This window comes from Neopelma chrysocephalum, unplaced genomic scaffold (assembly GCF_003984885.1).
Source record: "Neopelma chrysocephalum unplaced genomic scaffold, ASM398488v2 Primary Assembly neopelma1_121, whole genome shotgun sequence".
Taxonomy (NCBI): domain Eukaryota; kingdom Metazoa; phylum Chordata; class Aves; order Passeriformes; family Pipridae; genus Neopelma; species Neopelma chrysocephalum.
This window is the reverse complement of record NW_020897783.1, coordinates 1,977,285-1,999,593: the sequence shown is the minus strand read 5'-3', so window position 1 is coordinate 1,999,593 and position 22,309 is coordinate 1,977,285. Positions and strand designations below refer to the sequence as shown.

Here is a 22,309-nt window from a genome sequence, read left to right as displayed (position 1 = left end):
AAAGGATTGAAACTGATTCTGTAAAGCTTAACCCTCCCCCCCAAAAAAGCTACGGGAACAAAGATTTATTTAAGGGTTTCTTGTTTAAGCTAGTGAATAGTCAAGGGAAGAAGGGAGCATTAAGGGAGATAATGACAGTGCTAATGACAGATTGCTGTGCTTCAGTCTTTACTACAGAGGATGTTACAGTGAAACCTATTCCAAACCTGCTTTCTGTAGATAGTACGGATTGCTGGCTTGAAAATTGAAATGCTACAAGAAAAAGTGTTAAGAAAACCCACCTGATAATCTAAAAAGCCATAAATCATCCAATTTATATAATGCTCATCCAAGAGTTCAGAAGGAATTTGAATGTGGTGCTGCTGAGCTCCTTTGCAAAAACATGCATTCTTTCACTAAAACTGTAATTATTTAGGAGGACTGGGGAGCAGGAGATATAATTGGGCCAATTTAGATACTTCTTAGTTAAACTGTTTACCCGATACATTTACATTTGTTCAAGTGCTACTGGCTGGTAGATTGAGAAACAACCAATATAGTTATGGCAGCATCACAACCCTGCAGCTTTGGGAGCTATGGAAGTACTATCACAGGCATATTTCTGCTTTTCAGAGGCTCTTTCAAGAGATTAGTAAATAAACTGAGCTGTTGTGAAATGAGACTGTCGAGTCACATAATGGATCAGAATTTCTTCTCTCCATTACTAAACTAGCCTGGATAGCTAAACGTTCTGAGAGCTTGGACCCTTCAGGGTGGACACAGGAAATGAGCCTGGGACACTGCTCTCTACTGAGTGCTGGGGCTGTTATGTGGCATTCACTCATCTGGAGAGGTTTTACAAGTCACAGTGTCACACTACTCCAATTTTTGAGTGAGTACAAGCAGGTTTCACTGGAGGAAAATTCTAGTAGTGAGGCTTGCTGTTACTGAATTGAAAAAGAGACTTCTGTGCTGGCCAAAAACCTGGAGGTGCTCAACAGTCCACTGATGACTCTGAGAGTTCAGTACTTGTCAGATACAAAGACACTTATTTTGAATTTAAAAAGTATATTAACTCTTTGGCCTCTGAATGTAAGTGAAAAGCAAGTTCTACTGCATTCTTTATAGCTACTGTTGGCCTACGAATGAAAATTAGGAACTCCTTGGAGAAAAAGCATTAGATATTAAGAATAGAAATAAACACGACATTTTCTTTTGTCATTTCCTCTGCAGACTTTAGGTTTGAAGGATAAATACATACAGTACACACAGTACAGCCAAGGACTGCTCAGATCATGGGCATATGTTGCACTATGTGCTACAATAAATGTGTGTGTCTGGAGCAATAAGACTCGGCCATGATGAAGATAAAAATGCAGTTAGAGATATTACATGAACGGATAGGTTACTAGCAAAGAGAAATCAAGATTATTTGGCAAAGCCTGGAATTAGAATGCTGAAACTCAGGTGCTAACTTTAAGTACCAACAATTTATTTAGGAATGACTGGAATACAAACACAAACTGATGAGTATTACTGTGAAGTTAAATACAACACAGATCAAGCTGAATTATATGATAATATTTCGTACTGCATCATCTGTGTTGTGTCATATACAGCACAGCTAAAGGATGTATGTGGAAATATTTCAGCGTTTTCACTTTATCTAAAAGATGTTTGCACTGTGTTAATGAAGAACACACGTAAACAGAAACACTGACGTCTTATAGGTCTCAAAACATGCTGTACCTGAAATCTGAAAGATAGGTGGAATTACAGCTGCATTTTTGTCTTGATAAAGTGATGTATTTGGGACTGTGGTAACCACATGCCTCAAAAGAGGCTTTATTATCTTATTTGAGATTAGGATAATAATCCCATAAAACTCCTATTGTGAGGAACAGCACTAAAGTATAATTCTGAGAAATGTAACCATAACAAGTAGTGAAATATAGAACTGCTCCACTAGTAATTCCAGAAAACAAGTCATGATAACCAGTTAATTTTGTGGTGTACATTGAAACTGCTCCTGCAATCTGAGCACTCAGTGTGTGAACAGATAAATTCTTCTCTGGAAAGGAGAAAGGTAATTAAGTCTCTGTTACAAAAATCTCCTTCCCCTGCTTATAAGGTTTTAAAGAGAGAATATATAAACACATTCTCACAGAAGAAATGGATACTTTCTGAATCTTTCTGTAAGAATTTTTATTCTGACCATTTACAGGGAACCTGTGACAGGTTTTGCCCACCAGGCTTCTCATAAACTCTTTCAGCTTTGCAGAGAAGACACACAAAAATATCCACACCTCTGGCAGCTGAAGTGCAAGAACTGACTTAGGACAAAAAAAAGCACTGAGAAGTGATGAATTTCTCATTCCCACTGAGAACTTTGAAAAACAGTGTTTTTCATGTCCATAAAAATTATTTCCTTTATTTAGAAGAAACACAAAAATTATGCTTCTCAGGCAGACTGAGCACAACTAATGACTGACCTAAAGCCTATGAAATCAGTGGTTTCTGTTGACTTCTGAATTGAATGTGACAGGATTTAGGAACTTCACATCTGCTCATGAAGAGTGGGAGAAAAATTATTTCTAGTTATCTGTCACATTGGACTATCAGAATGTCATGCTCTTGGTATCCCCCATGTCAAAAGAAATGGCATTATTTCTGTCATATTCATAGATGATGAAAATGGTACATGACTTCCCAATGGGAAAAAAAAGTCCTACAGAGTTTTCTAGGAGAATAATAAGACAATTTAAATGGATAACAGTATTTTTGACTTTTGGTTTCAGTTTTGAACAGGGAGACTGGAGTGAGGTCTATAAGCAGCTTTCTTAACTCTTATGCTTTACACTGCTGACTTTCTATCTTTAATAATGAAATTAACCTTGAGTTTCGCTGAAGGGAATTATTATTTAACAGAAATATTCTCATCTCAGACTACTTACTGCAGAAACAACTTCTCCATCAAAGTAGCATCTGATTTTTTTGTCTTTGTGAACACAGATTAAAAAAATGGTTTGCCCATTAAATCAATGTTCTAAATCTCACTGCCATGACTGACTGACATACTGATAACCTTGTACGTGTTATTAATTTAAATATTTTTTATGTATTTACATTTAAACATTTGACAATAATATTTTGTTGCTTGGACAGACAGGTACTTGAACACTTAACAATTCTATCCTTTAAAACATATGAGGCACAACAGTATAGAATATTATGATTATTTTTCCTCCTGTAATGAATCATTACACAATTTAACAATCTGCATATTATCCATAACTTAATTAAAACCCAAACAGACAACTCCCATTTCCATAAAATTATGCATTTAAATAACACCTGCTGACTGACATATATACAATTAGACAAACATTTGTATCCACAAACAACTATTCTGGATCAAATGAGCCCAACTGATCCTTTACTTACAATTCCATACACATAAAGGTACTTGCACTTCAGGTAGTCTATCCCCATTCAGTTACAAATCTTGCATGTAGTAACTAATAAAACAACATCCTTTTATGAGAAAAGGAAATTCCACGTAACTTTAAAAATGCCAAAACATTGAGAAAAAATTTTTCTTACCTTATATGAAATGTACAGTAATGTAATTATTGGTATAGAATATTTAAGCACCTGTGCCTAAGAGAAATTGAAAAAAAAAATTGGTTATTCTGATGATACATTTATTTGAATAGACTAAATTTTTAATGTATTGATATGTAAAATATTTAACATGTAGTGGAATTTAGAGTTTGAATTTTAAGACCATATTCTGATTTTGTTTTCGAGTAAAACCCTAATTACAGACCCATCTCAAGTGATGGACTGATATCTATATATTTAAATCTATATTCTACAAAGTGGAAAACACTGTCATTCAATATAATTGACTGCAAAGGTCTTCTCAGACTGCTGAGGACTTCTTAATATGGTGGCTTTTTTAGTAAAATTGTGGTTATTTTTCATAGCCGCATCTATATTGCCATCTAGTGTATTCAAATGGAATTGTTTAATACAGAAACCAGTAGAAAATACATTTTACTTACTAAATTTATACAAATGTACATCAGAGATATCCAGTTTAAGAGAACTACAAACAATATTCAGCTGTGAGCCTTGACTTGGTTTAGATATGGACCAAACCCCATTGGATGAAATGCTGTAAGTACCCTCTGGGATGTGTAGAGATGGACACACTTCAGGACAAGTTTCCAAACTTCTGTGCTGCACAGGCCAAAGGATGCAAACACACACATGTGGGATGTCCAGAGGTATTTCATTCTGCAAAAACACAAGGTTTTCATGATCATCTGGAGTTCTGCTAAAGCTGCTTGATGAGGGCACTTAATGTCCAGAGAAGTTCTGAACACAATTTTCTTGGACTTTCAGGATTCTGAAATAACTGAGTACAAAACTGACTTGGCATTTTGCTATGTGCTCTTGAGAATATATCTGTTCCCAAACTCCCAAACATTCTTTGTGGCAGAATTCTGGGAAATGCTTGACTCTACAAGTATAAACACACCAGGGAGAGAAAGAAGGTTCATGATCCTACAAGTTTGTGGTCAACATATTTTATACTCTTATAAAAATACACTCAGTCATTTAAACAAGCCCCAAGTAGAATTTAAAAAAATATATACCTCATTGTGCTTAATGCCAGACATCCAAAAAGAACTGTGTGAACTAAGCTGTAAGCAGCATCAGGCTTCAGTGTTATTGTGCACTCTTCCATCTTCTCCATTAACCTGACTTGATTTGAACCACTAATTAAAGAAATAAACAGTGTTATATTAAGTTCTTGAACATATTTCATATAGTTACCTGCATTTTAAAAAGCACTGAATCCTTCTGATGCTAGAAAGCAATACTACTGCTATCAGTCCACAATCTTCTATTGTATCTATGATATAATTAAGCCTGATACCACCAACTTGATGTAGCAGCAAGTATTTCTTTTCATGTCTAGATTTTTGGAAATGCAGTGGGTTTAAATGAGCTGGACCAGAGTGAGATAAAATTGTTTACAGAAAGGCAAGCTTGGTTTCTTGCTTGAAGTAGCTACTCCCATGAGGTTCACAGGGCTTAGATGAGAGTGAAGAATTTAACTGTGATTTGTGGGGTTTTGCTGGTATACCTGGATGCCAATAAAGCCACAGACTGGAAGTAGACTTAGAGCAAATCAGTTTTGAAAGGACTGGTTGTTGCTTGAGGTGGCTGCTCTTGTGAATGTATGTGGAGGGCCATTAAAAGAAAAAAGTATCCTTAAATGTGTGAGGTCTTCCCCTGTTCTTTTCAGGCAGAGGATAACTGAGATAACTGGACAGCGTTAAAAATTAGGGTGATGTTTGTGATTACATCTAGGATTACGCAAAATAAGAGCAGCAGAGTCTTTTCTTTGTTTTTAAAATTTAAAATTGGTGCAGAAAGTTCTTTAAGAGGCTGGTTGAATAGTACCAAAATGATTTACAGATGACTCACTTCACAACTGTCACAAAATAGTTTCAGAATGTCCTAGATCCTTTCCCTCTCTCTCTCCCACCTCCTCCCTCTCTCTTTTACCCTGTCTTCCCTAAAGTCTATGATGACTGGCACTAGTTACATGACACTCCTTGAAGTTTTGCTTAATCAAGTTTTATATCCTCCCTTCTAACTGCAGCCCAGATTGTACCTATAAAACTGAGAGGTCTATAATGAACCATTTACTTTTTTTTTTTTAATAGCGATTCTGTCTAATTTTCTTCTAAATACCTCAGAATCCTACAGATCAGCTGTGGGAACTGCCAGCAGTGATGCACAGCTGGGAGTGCTTTGCACCTTTCTCCTGCTTCCCCTCCCAAACCCAACTAACCCTACACATGCTGCAAAACCTTAACAGCAATCCAAAGAGCTTGAAGGAATCTAGGGAAGAATGTTTGTTTACACTTTTAGCTTTAATAGGATGTTACTGTTCTGCCTGATCTCTCTGTTAGACATTCTACTATTTCCTCAGTACCTGTCGAAGTAATACTGGTAGCTGCTGTAATCAACTGTCAGTTCCTGAGCCATTTGAAGAGGAGAAAATTGATAAAAATGTGAATTATCTTAAAGTTGTACTTTACCTGAGGTTCCTAAAGGCAACAATTACAGCTGCCACTGCCATAAGGAAGAGAACAAATACGTAAACATAAAAAAGTAATGTATCCGAGAGTCTTGAAAAGGTGTTTAATGGTAATAAACCAAAAGCTTCTTCACAAAGATACAGGTTGGCATCAAAATCTCTAAAGAAAAGAGAATAATCCTTGTCAACAGGTATTGTGTAATTTGATGTCAAAAAGGATCAAAGTTTGCTTTTCTCACAAGTAATTATAAAGCTGCAGTTGTGCAGATTATTGTAAGGGAAAATATGACACAAACATGAGGTACAAATCCATGATTTATCACACAGATTTTAAATGAGAACAACCTGCAGGCTTCAATTAATGAAGTAAAAGAAAAAAGCAGAACTGCAGCTAAATCATACCTTGTTGCTCCAAACCCAAATTTTGCTTTCAGAAATTTGAATATATGTTCATCTGACTCAAGATTAAGAATTTTCTATAGAGTAGGGAAAAAGAAAGGAAATGATATTTTAAGTATCAAAAATGTCACACAGGTAAACAGTTTTTTTTCATCATTTAAATGAAACTGTGAAGCACCACAGGCTTACTGAGAAGGGTGCTTTGCAATCAAATAAGCATTCAGTTTTAACTGCATTCACTTAAAAGTAAATTCAATGAAAAACTATGCAAATACTCAGCAGCATCAGAATGCAATATAAATCCACACTTGTTATAAAATTACAGGTGAGCTTCAAGTTAACACCAATTATTTGGTGTTAATTTATGAGGTTTTCAAATCCATATATCAAAAAGATTAGCAAAACAATCTTTAATTCTTAGAATGCAGTCTCTGAAATGCAGTGAAATCTCACTGCAATTTTTATTTAATGACATCACTATAGATGGTTAACAAATAGCTTTTAACATAATACATTTTGCAACTTTCTATATAAAAAAATATTTGCTTACCTTGATGAATTTATTTATCAGGAGAGTCAAGCACAAGACTAACAGAACATGCAGGATAAGTTTCCCAAGCCTGTTAAGCAAGCCACCCTTTTTTAGATTTTTCTACAAAGAAAAAAATATTAGAATTTCAGTACTTTTTTTGTATGTATTTGGTACAAAAGCATCACAGGCTATTTGAAACAGCTGGTCTGCTAGGCCTGATCAGGATCAAATTGTATTAGCTTCATGTAAGCAAAAATGTTTACAAATATATAAAGATATATTTTTTCCACAAAACCAAAGGGACAACATCACAAAAGCTTCCCAGGCTCTTGATGTGGCAGAGTTTTGGAAGAAGCCAACCAACCTTCCTTTGGCAGTGGCCCTATTATATTTATACAATTAATTTCCTTAATTTCAATAGTATCACGTGCCTTTTGAAATACCTCTTCATTAGATCTTCCACCTAAACATGGCAAAGGGGTCTTCTGGCTCTAACTGTCAGCTGAAAGGATTTTGAGCAATTTTCCAGTTAAAAGCTCCAGATCCAGATGAGCTGCTCACAGGCAACTGGGAATAGGCACAGACATTGTCTTAACTATAAAAAATACAGTCTTGATTTTAGGTGGTCAGAAATGAGAGACAACAGGAATGGCCCTGTAAGTTCACACACTCTGGTCAGAGACTGTCATCCATGTCAGTACCAGAAAAAAGAGAATTATGAATGCAGTAAAAACCCGAGTCTTTGAAAGAAAAGAGATTTCAGTAAGCTGAATTCAACATGTGCCCAGTTCTCCCAGAATATTTGTTGGAGGCAGATCCATAAATTCAAGCCAAGTCCTGCTGAAACAGGTGTAAAGTCCATTTATGCAATTTTTTGCAGGATCCAAACTGCTGCTTGCACAATCATGAATGTTAAAAGCAATCACAGAATTATGGTGTCTGATGTGCTTGGTTATGCTGCAGTTACTGTAATTGAAGTCATTATTTGATCAGGCAATGTTTTTGCTGCTTTACACTATATAATTCCTCTAATTAGTATTAGTAATTGAAAGTTATAATGCATAAAAATTACTCATTTACATATATACATATCTATGTATATAAAGATATCTATCCACTCTTTATTTAGTACCACAAAAATATTTCAGTACTTACCTGGATTGTTCTTGCTATCAAGACAGAAGCATTAAAACTTATAAGTAATGATCCAAGAATCATAGAATTAAAGAACTGTAGGACACAGACAAGCAATAATCCAGAAATCTGAATGATATAGAGCCACGTAACCTGGAACAATAATGAGATTTTTATGTCTACAAAACTTAACAGTCACAGTTGCTCTACTATGAATATGTTTTATAATTTATTTCAACGCCTATTATTTTTGCAAAAAATGCATCATATTGCACTAAATCATCACATTTAAAGCCATTTCTACATCCTCTTTATATTTATGTCCTGAACTAGTGAGGTTAATATTTTATGCCCATGTTGTAACTAAGGAAGCCTCATCCTATAATCAAGCAGATACATAAAGTAATTGCAGAATGAGGAAATCATTAATTACTTAATATACTTTGGAAGAGGCTTTGTAGTTTCTTTAGTCAAAGAAGTGTTTCTGTAGCCTCTCTGATGGCTTTATGACTCAAAAGTTATGGCTCAGTGCAGTTCAGCAATCAAACATCACCTTTTTTAATAATAGTTCAGTATAGTCCTTTTTGAGCTATGCCAAACTATTGTTCAGCTGAATGCAAACACTGAACTGTTGATTTTCTGATACAGGGGTACCAAAACACACATTTTACCTGACACAAAGATCGGTCTTGCATTAGAGCAGTGGTGTAAATCAGCGTCAAAGAGCCCAACAAACTCCAACAGTTTTAAGTAGCACTTTTTTGAAAACTAATATGGAATAAGAGTGGTGTGGTAAGTCAATTTTGGTAGAATTCAGGATGAAGCTGGTAATTTGCCAACTTCTAATGTAGCTGATTTGTCACATTAACTGTTAATTTCAGCTTACGTTTGCAGAGAAGAGTTTATTAATTTTTACACTCGCAGTATAAAAGCACAATGCACAGTGTATAATCTGTATTACTCTGGGTATCCAGGCTACTAGTTAGTAAAATACCTCCAAAACTTAGTTTTATGACAGTAAATAAACAAAAATTGTTTATTTCCAAACATGAAGTTACCTTTGCTGTGGGCAGCATGTCCAAGCAGTCCAGTATGAATAATGCCAATGCTTGTATCAGCATCATGAACTGGTTAAATTGCCAAGTCAGGCTAAAGAGAAACGTTGCTATGAATACAGCCATAAGTGTTAGTCTCTGGAAGGAGGGAGTGAGGTTTTATTTAATTTTATAGTTTCCTTCACTAAAACACAAAACAAACAAAAACCCCAGCAAAACCCACCAAATTTGATTTTATTTCAAATCTACTTTTAAAACATTACTATGAGTTTTATAACTGCAATAACTGTTTGGAGGATAATGAACATTTATTAGAGTTATGAATTCTTGATTTATGCCTGTATTTTATCCCTGTAACACCACTTGCAAGAAAAGAGTGAGATCTCAAACAGCCCCTAGATTAACATGCAATACGTGTTTTACTGTGTTATAAATTGCAGTTACTTGATCAAATTGAGGAGTAATGACTTAACAACTGTTTGTCAAAGAAACTGCATCACCCATTTGCTTTTATTCTTGCAGATCAGGACAGTTTTCTGTGACTAATTTTACTGTGTCATACTTGTCAGAAATACTCACTTCTTGAACAGGCTGTAAATGAGTTCTGAGTAGGTATGTGATGGCTGCTATCTGAACAGCAAAGAATGGTAATGCCCAGTTCTCTCTTAAAGGAATGGTGAATTCTACCCTTGTGGTATCTACTCTGTACAAAACAAAGAGTTTCAGAAATTTAAAATAAAGAGAACACCAGCTCAGTGACAGAGAAGTTGCAATGACAGGCATCTTTGTGGTATTTAAACTACTTATTTATAAAAAGGCAGCCTCTACACTCTAGTTCAACATGCCTGGCTCTGAAAAAAATCATTATGAAGGTTCTGTCAGTTATCCATTGTTTCTGTACCTCAAATATTGTACTTTAGCATCACTTACAGTCAAAAAAATATACTATGAATTAAAACTTAGTTAAGAAGAACAGCTTGGGTAAATTTAAAAATGGAAAAACAACCCCCAAACTAAAAACACTCCCAAAATCCAGGTCGTGGATTTTCACACCACAGGTAATTTTACTTCATTTTTTGGTTTGCAAACACACATATAATAATACAAACAGGTATCAGTTTCTTCACTGTGGTCCCAATGCACTGAATTTGAATATAGCTAAACTGGTTAAGAGCTTCTGGTCATTTTTGGTAACTTTTGAACACAAACAGGATGTGAAGTTAGTAAAAGTTCCCCAAAGAGCAGTTATTTACAAAACCTGAATTAAAGGTTAAAAAACCCCTAATTTTTCTTGTGTTGAGAAAATGTTTGCTAAAAAGGAAAGTAAGCAAGACATCTGAGACATGCTTAGCTACACGAAAGAAGTGTCTAAATGGAGTTACTCAGTAGCTTCAGATGTGCCTTATCTGGACAGAAAGTCTTTATCCAAATCAATTCCATGTATTTATTCTACTTGTGTAAAGGATAACAAGCTTTCCTTGTTCATGGATTATTAGAAAGATGGATAAAACAAATTTGCTCCAAATATTCTGTAAATGGCAAAGATGACCTCATCAAAGAAACATGTGAAATACTGTACACTGCATTTATTTTTTAATTACTTTCATATTTGGAGAAAGAAACATTTTGCCACTGTACACCTACAATTATTCTGTGGACATGCTTGCAGATAAACTTCTTCAGAGCTGCTGATTAACATATCAAACAATTTTGGTAGAACCAACACTGTACTTTCATTTTCTTGATTAATCTACAGAAAACAGCCCATGTCACCAGTCTTAGCTTCATGCCAGCAGCTTATTTCTGGCATAAAGCCAGTTCTTAAGTTTTTATCTCCAAACTGAGAATTCTTCAAGGGATAAAGCACTAGAACAGCTCAAGTACCATCTTTTTTTTTTTTTTCTGTGAGGTTTATTGCAGGAGATGTTTACAGGAATAAGGGAAGAGAGAAGCTGAACTTCTGATGAGCTGAGGCTGTTGAAGGAATCCCTGGAGGTTGAGTGTGGGGCACTGAGGAGAGACCTGAAGGGCAAAACCTGCAGATGTGTGTAACACTTAAGAGCTCCTAGGCTGGAGAAGACAGGGCACATCACCTGGAGGTCCACACACATCTGAAAGATGCAGTCCACTTTCAGAGACCAACTTAAGCCAAAATTTTCTATTCAAACTTCATGAAAGTTTAAAAACCCAGTTTGCAACTGTCAGCTCATTTCTGATTATTTTCTAATAAACATTTTTTTCCATTTTCTGGCTTATCAGAGAGAGGCTTTATAGTTTCATTTTTTTTGTCCAATTAATCATGCAGTTAAAGCTTTAATGCCTTACCTTTGAAATGAGGTACAATTTTAGAAAGAGTGAATGTTTAATCTCACTTACCTGTTTGTAATATACCAGCAAGCTGCCAACAACCCTGAAAGCCATGTTCCACTAAGAAGCCAGCTTGTTACATACAGAGCAATGACATAAACTGCCTGAAGTCCAAACAAAGTGTAGATATAAAAATAAACAGGCTCTAGGTATTGCTGTAAAACACAAGAATACTGATGTTGACATTAAAACACTCATGGGGGGGAATTATACTTAGCATGAATTAGGTTTTGCTTTTACAAATTACAAAGGTATCAGGAATATTTCTAATTGGAAAATAACTACAAAGGGGAGCTATGATTCACTGTGAAATCTTCATAATGCACTTATAATCTAAAGCCATAAATAAATGCCTACCTGAATTGGAAGAATCCTATACAGAATGCTGAGAAACACCTCCTGGTAAACATTCATTCTTTCAAGTATGTTAATTGTCCTCACAGATTCAGTTTTATTGTCATATACTAAACCATGTAAACCTTAATGATAAAGAGAAATTGAAATAGGAGATTGTCATTTTCCTCCTCCATCTTCATTTGAACAGTGAATAACTTTTTCAAAGGTATTTTAGGATCTCTCATCAGAAACTGCAAACTTTGAGTCAATGATTCAGAACACATCACCTCTGAATCAACACGACCTTCTGAGGTCTTCAGCTTCCCCACTTCAAATGTGACTCACAGTGCTAATTCAAGAACTATATATTTAGTAGCGTATAAAACATTTATTTTTATACTTCCATCCCTAGCATAGAATGTGTGGTACTGGATCTTGAGAACTTTCTTGTTCCTACTTTGATCACAGGTGAAGTTAATATTGACAAATGTGTAGTATAAGCAAAATTGCTAGGGAGCAACAGTTAAGTATCTAGAAAACATGAGACTGTCCTAGAAAGCCCCATCATTGTATGATATCCTTGGAAGCTGTTCATTGTGTCACTTACTGTCCAGGCATACAGCAAAAAACCATTGTCCCTTCCCACAAATAGCTAATAGTTCAAATTAAACAAGAGAAGAATAAAAATGAAAGTGGTATACCAAATAAACCAGCAAGGCTGAAACCTCAACAGGCATGAAAACTGTCCCTCCAAGTGACTGCCTTCATCAGCATGTGAAGGTGTGGCACAGAAACCAATGTATCACTGTGAAATTTATTATGTCCATAGCTTAGTGGCTCCCTGGCACATGAACAGTACAATTGTTACACTATCCCACAGTTATGGTATTCCTGGTTCTCGGTTGTATTTGAAAAAACCCCAAACCTAGAACAGTCAGCTGGCAACACCAAGCAAAACTTACTTTACAGTTTACAATACCTTGCTGTATGGAAGCAGCCTGAATCATCTGTTTGTAGTAGGAATAATAAAGTCCACATTCAGTCCTGAATGAAATTTCTCTTTCCACTTCCTGCAAGTGAAAGTTCAACAGTAAATTCACTTTCCACTTGCTTTTCACAGTCATATGAAGCTGCCTTCAACTCAAATTCTTGCTGCACCAGGGAAATTCACCTACACAGAGGCTTTGGGCATTCTGTGCAATTTAGTTCAACTAAGGGTAAAATACATGGAAAATTAGGGTGAGAGGCAAAGGGCTGAGGTGTAAATGACCCTGTTAACTGGGGAACTATATATGGCTTTTGTGATTCTGATGTGCTGCTTGGAAAGATTTTGGACAGCTTACTTTTTTCGTAATATTAAATGTTTAGATAGGCGCAGTGGCCAACAGCTGGACTTCAAAGCTGCATATGCTTGCTCAGTGCATTTAACCTTTTGTTCCAGATGTAGTTATCTCATAGTGTTCCATGGCTTTGCCAGCTTAGGGCTCAATTAATCTAGTGTGCTATATTGGGGCTGCACCAAAATGCCAAGGATATTTCAGCTGGCAGAGGATGCTGCTGCCCACTTGCTCAGTGCTGGTTCTTGCAGGAAGCCAGCTGTCATCACTCTCATTCTGAAATTACAGGTTAAAGGAAAAGGGACTCTTGACTTGGCTTTAGGTCTAGGTGAACTTGTTATTTTTAATTTCAAAATGTTCAAATCATCTAAACCAGGTACACTTCAAACTACGCCTCTTTCTTGGCTGATATGGCAGCAGATGGAGATCTGAAAGCTCTTTACTTTGGAATTCACTTCCTTTTGCCAGCTCATTAGTTGTGAAGACCCAGTGAAACTCAACAAATCCACAGCCTTGGGCAACCACATTTAAACAAAGTAAGACTGCATGAACAACCAATCTGAAGAGAACTAATAGGCATCCTATACAAAAGGGTTCTATTATTAGTGATCTTTTTAGTAGTTTATATAAAAACATCCCAGCAAACATATCTCATAAGCAGTAGGTTAGAAAGCATTTATATCCAGTTAGAAAAAGCTTATATTGAGATTTGAAAATCCAATTAAATTCCTGTATGTGGTGTATGCAAGTCATTAAGAAATTTATGTGAGATTTCTAAAAATAATCCCATTAATTCATCATTCTTTAAAAAAAGGACATTTCTGAAGTAACAAAAAGTTACTGTTTTCGGAGACTTTTATGAATGCCACTCTGGTTAATGCAACCTTGCACAGAACCCCAGGACTTTCATCTTTCTTATACAGTCCCATCTCTTTTGCTGGAACAGAATCAATACTATTTCAGAGCTAATATAAAGCTGGATAAAAAAATCATGTTCCTCTCTTCTTTACTGCCTAGTACAGAATCTTATCTCAAAACACGTGTTTTATTGAAGTCAACTGTTGACAAACCAGTATTAGTTCTGGTCTGAGAAAAGTCAACAGATAAAACCACAACTGATTCAATTTAAGTTCACAATTAAACTCCCCAGCTGCCCTAGGACACACAAGTCATCATCATACCAGCAGAAGGAACTGACATTGGCACCAAATAAACAAAAGCCACACACTCAGCAAGATGAGAATGCTGGATTTTGAACAAGTTCTAGTTTTAAAGTCATCACTACTAAAATGTTTTCTAATACCAAAAAGTGGCTGACTCTTAAGTGTCCATTAAAAAAAAAAAAAAAAAGGAATGTTAACATTTGGAATTTATTAAGGGGGAGAGAGGAGTCACAGAGGGGGATCTAATTAGCAAAAATGCATTCAAACATGATTAATTTGTAATCCTGGCACCAGCTGTATTCAACCAAATGCTATACTTTATGAGACAAACACTAGTGAGTTTTACATCTGTTTCATGCTAAGATAACATCTGTTTTATTCACCCACAATACTTTTCCAGTTCTACAGCAATTTATACTTTTCCTTGTATTCCATGTCAATAAAAATACACAGACTTATGGGTAAGCATTGGAAGAGCACACACTTATCTTTCTGTATATTTACTTAGTGAGCTTTTAACAAAGAAGTTATCTCTCTTCCAGGGAAAAAAAAAGACCACTGTCCTCCAGAATACACACGGAGTTACGCATTATTCCAATTTATGCAATTGTATCTTTATAATATTAAACACAGCAAAATACAAAGGACTTTCTTTCATGGGCAGTGCAGAATTCTACAGCTTAGCTTAAAGAAGTCATTCAGAATGCTGAGCAAGCAGCCAAAGTCTGACTTGAGTATAAATAATAAATAAAGAGCATAAACAAGGCTCTAATTACTTTTCTTTTTTGGCACAGCTAAAGCAAAATTTTTGTAATTGAAACTGTTTTTTAGTTGCTCAATTTAAGACCAAGAAGATTTGAAAATTGTCTGTACAGGTGGGAAGTCAACCTAGACAGCTGCTGTCAATGTTCCCAGTTGAGAACACGCCTTCAGCAAAGGTATTTAATCCTTGGACATGGTCTCCTGGCTGGTTAAGCCCCAGCCCATCTGTTAGGATGCCATGTTCCTACTCAGATCAGACTTATGATCCAGAGTAAAAGGACCTGTAACAACTCAACAGGTACTTGTGTAGAAAAGTACCACCAAAGATCTGGACTGTCCTTCTCCTTACACATTCACTTTTTACAGTTCTAATTAGTTGGCCTCCTGTTTCCCCACCTTTTTTTCACAGAATCATGGAATGCTCAGGGTTGGAAGCAACCTTAAAGCTCATCTCTCCCCCTGCCATGGGCAGGGACACCTTCCACTATCCCAGGTGCTCCAAGCCCCGTCCAAACAGGCCTTGGACACTTCCAGGGATGGGGCAGCCTCAGTTTCTCTGGGCACCCATCTTTGTTTTGCATTCAAAATGTAAAAATATAAGCACTTCAGAGACTAAATCCCAGGATTCTTATCCTGCATGTCTGAAAGATTTAAAATTTTGTATTTTTACATCTGACTTCTTGGAAGCAGCCATTTTATTAAAGGGAAATTCAACAATAGTAGTTTAAATGCTTACTCAGCAGGGATGAAGAACAAATGAATGCTCTGAAGTTTATCTGTTTGTTTGAGAGTATTAATTAGATCTGTGGCTTTGGCTCATTTCTGCTCAAAGTTTCTTCAGGATTTGTGTTTGAACAAGCAATGCAACAGCTGATGGGAGAGGTGGCCCCCCATTTTGTTATTCTCATGGCAGATTCTGCTCCAAAAGATACTAAACTGCTATTGAAAATTACTGAAAATAGACAAGCCACTTCAGATGTGTTATGCCAGAACATTTTCAGAAAACTGAGAAAGGATTTTTGGATAAGAAATCTGTTTTGACTTCCATTATCATAAACAGAAATCTTTGTTGGTTTAACATCTCCGAGAAGGGATTCAAACTTTTTTCTTCAAAATCATTTGGTCAAGATAAGTGATTATAATCTGTGATATTCATCATATATGTAAGTGACTATTTCCTGCTGATAGGGGACAGAAACAGAACTTCTGACTGTGTGACATGGTATGCTGCATTCCCTTCTGGTTTTTTTTAATTTTTGTCATTCTTTCAGGAAGGCTTGAAATAAGACAAAAAAAGAGCAGCAATCGTGTACCTCCTTCACAGCATAAACCACTCCTCAAGATGTGCACTTTCAGTTTTTCTGGTAAGAAAACAATTTTACATCTTTCTCCAATGACCATGGCAAGTTGATAATATTTTTGCATTTATTAGCAAATAAGAACAAGACTCACACACTGCAGCAGCTGAAATCAAGGCACTGTTGAAAGCCATATTCAAAACAGAGCAAAACATTCAAAACAGAGCAAAACAGTTTAACCACTACCAAACAGTTTTTCTGGTTGGGTGAAGCATTGCTGAAAGACACCCAAAACTGAACTGGCTTTGGATGAATTGCAACTGAAATTACAGAAAGGCAATCACTGCAAGTGTGTCTGAAAGTTCTGACTTTAATGACTTAGGAGTTAAAAATCATGACTTTACATAGTGAACTCCTTTTACTTCCAGTTTTTAGGGTTGAGTACAATTGGCAAACTATATGATTTTTTAAGTATGCACTTGTGGTGTTCATGTATTAATAGGGTCTTCAGAACAAAAGTTCCACCTTTTGTACCTAAGTAGTGTATGTAAAAACATCTGCCTAGTGCAAAACTGTCAGATAAACACTGCAGACCTTCTTCTACTGCTGTACAAAGAGAGGAGTGACAGAAAAGATGGCAAAACAAGTCTCCTGCTACATCCCACTATGTTAATTTAGTTGCCACACAGACCCTTTTGGGTATGAATTCTTATTATCTGACTAACTGTAGCTTATTGAAAGGAATATAGTTCATGGGGATAATATATTGTTACATAGTTTTTGTATCATCTTTCTGTAACATAAATCCCTAAATTTGCACTGTTTATAGCCAATCCAGTGTGACTGAAGTTACTAGTTTAAAATGCATACAAAAAGGAACTGATTTAGAATTTATTTTCTTTTCTATGTTTCAGAGCAGTGGTGATGCACTGCCACGTTTCATAGGCATGAGGGTTAATGAAACATTGAATGTGTATTAGTATTGCATCCATTTATTCTACATGTTATGTTTAACCAAAACTTAATGAAACAAAATCACCTCTGCATTTCACTAAGCAAGGCATGCAGTAACTGTGGGCCAAGGATTAGACTACAGTCCTCCCTTTTGAGAATTTGGGCTGGGTATGAACCTAAACAAAACTTACTTTTTCCAAGCTTTTAGAAAGTTCAGTTAATACATGCAAAAATGTATCTTTTGACCAAACAGTAAAATGTTAGAGAAAAAAGGCAAATTTTCCATTTATTTTCCATGCAATTTTTGAGGGTCTCAGATTGTTCCACAGTATAGTTTATTCATGTTGTTACTAGTATATAGTATGTGCTGTAATTACAAGATTAGCCAATTCAGAAGTGCTGGGAAAACACACAAACTCCTAGAGAGATTACACTGTCCACTCAGAGGTACAGAGATGTCTAAACACTGTTTTACAGATGCTGAGATGGGCCTTCCTACCCCAGCTTTGCAGGGAATTTTACAGACTCCTCATATGAAGTCATCTTGTCCCATACTACTCATAAACCAATACTAGGTTTAAAATTAGCACTGTAGCCACGTGCATTCTCTGGTGGAGAAGTGAGACCAGAGAGTATCTGCATCTCTTTCTTCTTTAACCTGCTGGTAGATGAACTTAATGCTTTTCTAATCTTTCCATCAAATTGGCTGAAACTGCTCATGTTCCAGTGTTACTTGTTATCAATCAACTCCATGGGATGAAATGAGAGCTACACAGACAGAATCCAGATTTAAAACAATTAGAGGGTGTTACTTCAGTTCTGATATCTAATGGCTAGAATTCTAGTGTACTTAAAATGAAAACAATTAATTATCAAATGAAATTAGTGGGGACAACTTAATTACAACTACAAATTTGCTTATCTCAGTGAACTTTGTCCTCCTTGGATTAGTTTCACAGAATAAAAACACTGTATCTGTTACATCCACACATTGCCACAAATCCATGTCTGTTTGTACTTCAAAATGTATAACACCTTGAAATTATTCAATAAGTACTTTTGGAAGCAAAAGGCAAACCTAAGGTGTACCTTCAATATATTGTATACCATCTATCTATATATTCAAAGAAAGATGAAGGTGGTTTACAAAATGTATTATATGTTTAATACAACAGCAGTTGTTTAAGTAAGTGCGAATTATTTTTATAAGGGGACTATAAATGTTTCTGGGACAGAAAAATTGTGTAGTACAGGAAAGACATATTGCGATGCAAGTATTCCAGTTAAATAGGTGTACTCTTTGAATAACATAATACACAGACCTGGCAGAGTGAATTTCAGGCATTTGAAAGGAAAAATGACTCACCTGTTCTTTTCTCTGGTTAAATTTAGCTATGGGTACAGTGGCATTATTTTCTGTGCAATGATTACAGGAAAAAACTAGTCAGTCCTAGATCTTGGGAATGTTTGGTTTTACACTGGTGAATGGCTGAAATTATGTTTTGAGGCTTGCACATTTAGGATAACATTATACAAAATTAGTATTGGCTAGTAAAAGACTGTCCCTAAACTGTATTACAATATCACAGTATAAATACAATTAAAGAACGATCTGCCAGGATTTTGCATATTGTTTATTTTAACTGGGTTTTATGTTGTTTTTTTTTTAATTTTGGACAGCTTTGGATAAAAGAAAGATGACTGCAGAGAAACATAGAGCAGAATGCTGAAATTCTATTCTAGATGAAGATCGATGGTTGGAAGAACCGTAGCTACAACTCAGACAGGAGCAGTATAGCAATATTTTTAGAGAAAAATTGGGGACAGGTATTTATAGAACTGATGAAGTATTGAAAAAATGGTGGGAAGGAGAGCACAGCTTTTTTTAAATTGAATTTTTCAAAATCTTTTTGAGCAAGTTACAAGACAAATACATGAAGAAATGAAATTTCAATTAACGCTCATATTAATGCTGTTACCTTAATATTGGAAAACCACAGGTCATTTTCATGCAGGGTAGCAACATAAACAGAAGTTAGAAGTCCAAGAGAGATGGCAACAATTCCACCAACAGTTACTGAGAGTATGTTCCATAGCTTTCCACCTGTATGATCTTGGAAGAAAAATAACTCAGTCTGTAACTGTGAAACACATCAATGAACCTAAAGGAATTTTGGAAAGTCATTTATACATTGCCTATCCTAGTACAGTTTACATTCTGCAGGTAACAGGACACTTGGTTTTAACACATCTTTATGGAGACTCGTTATTTACTTTCTCATATAGCAAACTCAGAGGATTTTATTTACATGCAAAGTGAAATAAAAGGTGCCCTAATTGATAAAATGTAGCTACAATTTAAGAACACCATGATCCTATACAAGTTTAGATCAGTGCCATACCAAATTTGTAATTCTAAATTGAAATATCCTCCAAGAGAACATTTTTAATTCAAGCAATACAGGATGACACTTAGAACACAAAGTGAGAAATTAACATCTCCTTCACATGTCATAAAATGGCTCCCTGTTTTTTGGGGGTTTGCTTGTTTTTTTTGTAAAAAACAGCACTGAAGGTTCAGAAGTCTCACTAAATACCCACAAAGAGACTGAACAGCAGCCAAAGCAGCCTTTGATAATGGTGTCCTGCTTTGAATTGCAGATGGCCTCCTGCTGACACTGGAATAAGATTAGGGATGGAATCATAGGAAAGAAAGGTTGTGTTTCTAGGTAGCTCAAGCCATTTATTATACACTTACATTCCCGGGTTTTAGTTTGTTGAGGTTTTCTTTTTTTTTTTTTTTTTTAAGTTCATGTAAGGTTTAATAAGGATTTAGTTGATCTGGAATTTTATCTTTGAAATGGCTATTTCACACTCTGTGTGACATCTCCATAACAAGGTCCAGCTCTGCAATTCCGTGGAACTGAGGGCTGGACTGGATGAGAACTATGATCACTTTCCCTTTGTGTATTTACTCTAAATGTGTTTGTGTGGAAACAAACTCGTCACTTTCCTTTCCTCTGCCCAAACTGCATATATAGAAACATCCCTTAAAGTAACTTAAACAAACAAACAAAAAACCAACAAACTTTGTCAGCTCTAAAGCTATAATTCCATACAAAAATATTGTCAGAATTTCTTTACTTAAACAGACTCTGGAATTCAGACACTTGACATCTGTCTTTTAAATCTACCTACCTAGTGTCCTATAAATTAAAAAGCAAAAGTGTGCAGTTAAGTTCAGCTTTTATGTGCAACCTGCTTGTATTTAAGTACATCTCATCAGTTGTCTTCAAATCCTTTTAGGATTTGGGATTCTTTTAAGAAGCTACAATGACAAAGTCTGAATTTGTTCTCACCAGTTTACATCAGGATTTTAAAAGAGATGACGTTAACAGGAATCTGCACATCCTCTGTCTAATCCAATTGATTTTGGTGATATTTAAGTATGACAATGCATTGGGTACATACCTAGTTCTAACCTGTGCTTAGGGCAGGTATCAAAAACTAAACATTACTAAAAAGTCATGAAGTTACAAAGTTACCCACCAGATGGAATTTTCCCATCAGGCTTCACATTTGTCTCCTCTGAAGGCTGATCTTCAGCTGCTTCTGTGCCTTTTCCAACCCTCCTCTGTCTTACGGTTGTCATGATGTCAGTCACTGTAATTCATTATTCTTCAGCCTGACTCCTAAATGGACACATACAAGCAATGCATCTTCCTACCCAAACATTCACTTAACACTGTATGAAATATGTGAAAACAGACCCACATCTTACTGACATCACAGACTCTGACTTAGAGAATTCAACTATACTGAAGCATATCTTACAAAAATGCAAGTTTTTTTTATAATCTGTACAACTCAGAGAGCAAACGAAAGTAATGCAAACATTTGTAATGACCAAAGTTCACAATTTTACATACTCTTGAACAGGCTTTTGGAATGATTATTATTTTGACTGCCCTCAGTTTTAGCCCTTGACTCAAAACACACTCCAAGTTCCCCTTTTTTAAAAAACGTGCAGGCCTTTCAAAGAAAAATTAGTCCTTTCAGGGTATTTTAGTTGTGTGTTTAAAATAGGAACCCCATTTTTTAAATCCTGGCTTTCAGCAAATCCCAAAAAAGGGGGACCATAGGATACCAGGGAAACATGTGTTATAAAAAAACAGGAGACAGCATTAAAAAAAAAACACTTGATGTTTTATGCTGCTAAAGCATCACAGAATTTTTGAACATTACAAGAAAGATAAAAAGCACAGGCAGTCATTCCCCTGTCAACTCCCAGGTGCTCTCAGCAATCCGGGGATGCTCCACACATCGGACTGCTCCATCCTGCCATTCCACACCTGGAAATCAGCGACATCCCACCCCGCAAAAACCCGCTCCATCCCCAGCCAGCGGCAGCCGGTGTTCGTGTCACCGCTGGTGTAACTGCGCTGGTAACCACACAACTTCGTTTAAAGCTTTGGCAGCGGATTAGCTTCGGAAAACACCTGGGAAAACACGGCGGTGGGGGGGGAACTATGCGAGCGTGTATCTAAGCTGGTTTGAAACAGCTGTTTCGTAGAACACCTGACAATTAATTATTAAACAAAGGCGAGATGCTCATCCCCACCCCTCCTCGGCCGGGTGTCCCCACGCTCCGCCCCAGCCCAGGTGAGCCGTGCCCGGGGCAGCGCGGGGGGACCGGAGCGGGGTCGGGCCCGGCCGCTCCCCGCGGCCTTCGAGGCCCTCGGCGGCTCCTCCCGCCGCCTCCCCCGAACCCCGCGCCGGTACCTGCGGGGGCTCCGCGGCCGCTGCTCCCGCTCCCGCCGGCGCTGCTGCTGCGGGACCGCCCGGGCCCCGCGGCGGGCAGGGAAGGGAAGG

At 36.5% G+C, this 22,309-nt stretch overlaps 1 protein-coding gene across 5 annotated transcripts in view; it reads right to left on the bottom strand.

The window, feature by feature from the left end:
• Positions 1 to 22,309, bottom strand: part of DPY19L3 (dpy-19 like C-mannosyltransferase 3) — a 31,218-nt gene extending 8,909 nt beyond the window's left edge. For 4 of the 5 annotated variants that reach the window (XR_003536561.1, XR_003536562.1, XM_027697626.1 and 1 more), the window contains exons 1-15: positions 22,220 to 22,309; positions 20,987 to 21,129; positions 19,417 to 19,550; positions 12,903 to 12,993; positions 11,945 to 12,066; positions 11,597 to 11,742; positions 9,800 to 9,923; positions 9,224 to 9,358; positions 8,187 to 8,318; positions 7,050 to 7,151; positions 6,503 to 6,576; positions 6,102 to 6,260; positions 4,644 to 4,766; positions 4,170 to 4,281; positions 3,583 to 3,639 (exon numbers count right to left, since the gene is read on the bottom strand). Coding sequence is in view for 3 of the 5 variants with exons in the window: in XM_027697626.1 (XP_027553427.1) it covers positions 3,583 to 3,639; positions 4,170 to 4,281; positions 4,644 to 4,766; positions 6,102 to 6,260; positions 6,503 to 6,576; positions 7,050 to 7,151; positions 8,187 to 8,318; positions 9,224 to 9,358; positions 9,800 to 9,923; positions 11,597 to 11,742; positions 11,945 to 12,066; positions 12,903 to 12,993; positions 19,417 to 19,550; positions 20,987 to 21,089 (1,614 nt within the window). In the remaining 2 variants the exon portion in view is untranslated. Of the gene's footprint in view, positions 1 to 3,582; positions 3,640 to 4,169; positions 4,282 to 4,643; positions 4,767 to 6,101; positions 6,261 to 6,502; positions 6,577 to 7,049; positions 7,152 to 8,186; positions 8,319 to 9,223; positions 9,359 to 9,799; positions 9,924 to 11,596; positions 11,743 to 11,944; positions 12,067 to 12,902; positions 12,994 to 18,803; positions 18,854 to 19,416; positions 19,551 to 20,986; positions 21,130 to 22,219 lie in introns of those variants that run through there. The other variant, XM_027697627.1, reaches the window with a different exon arrangement.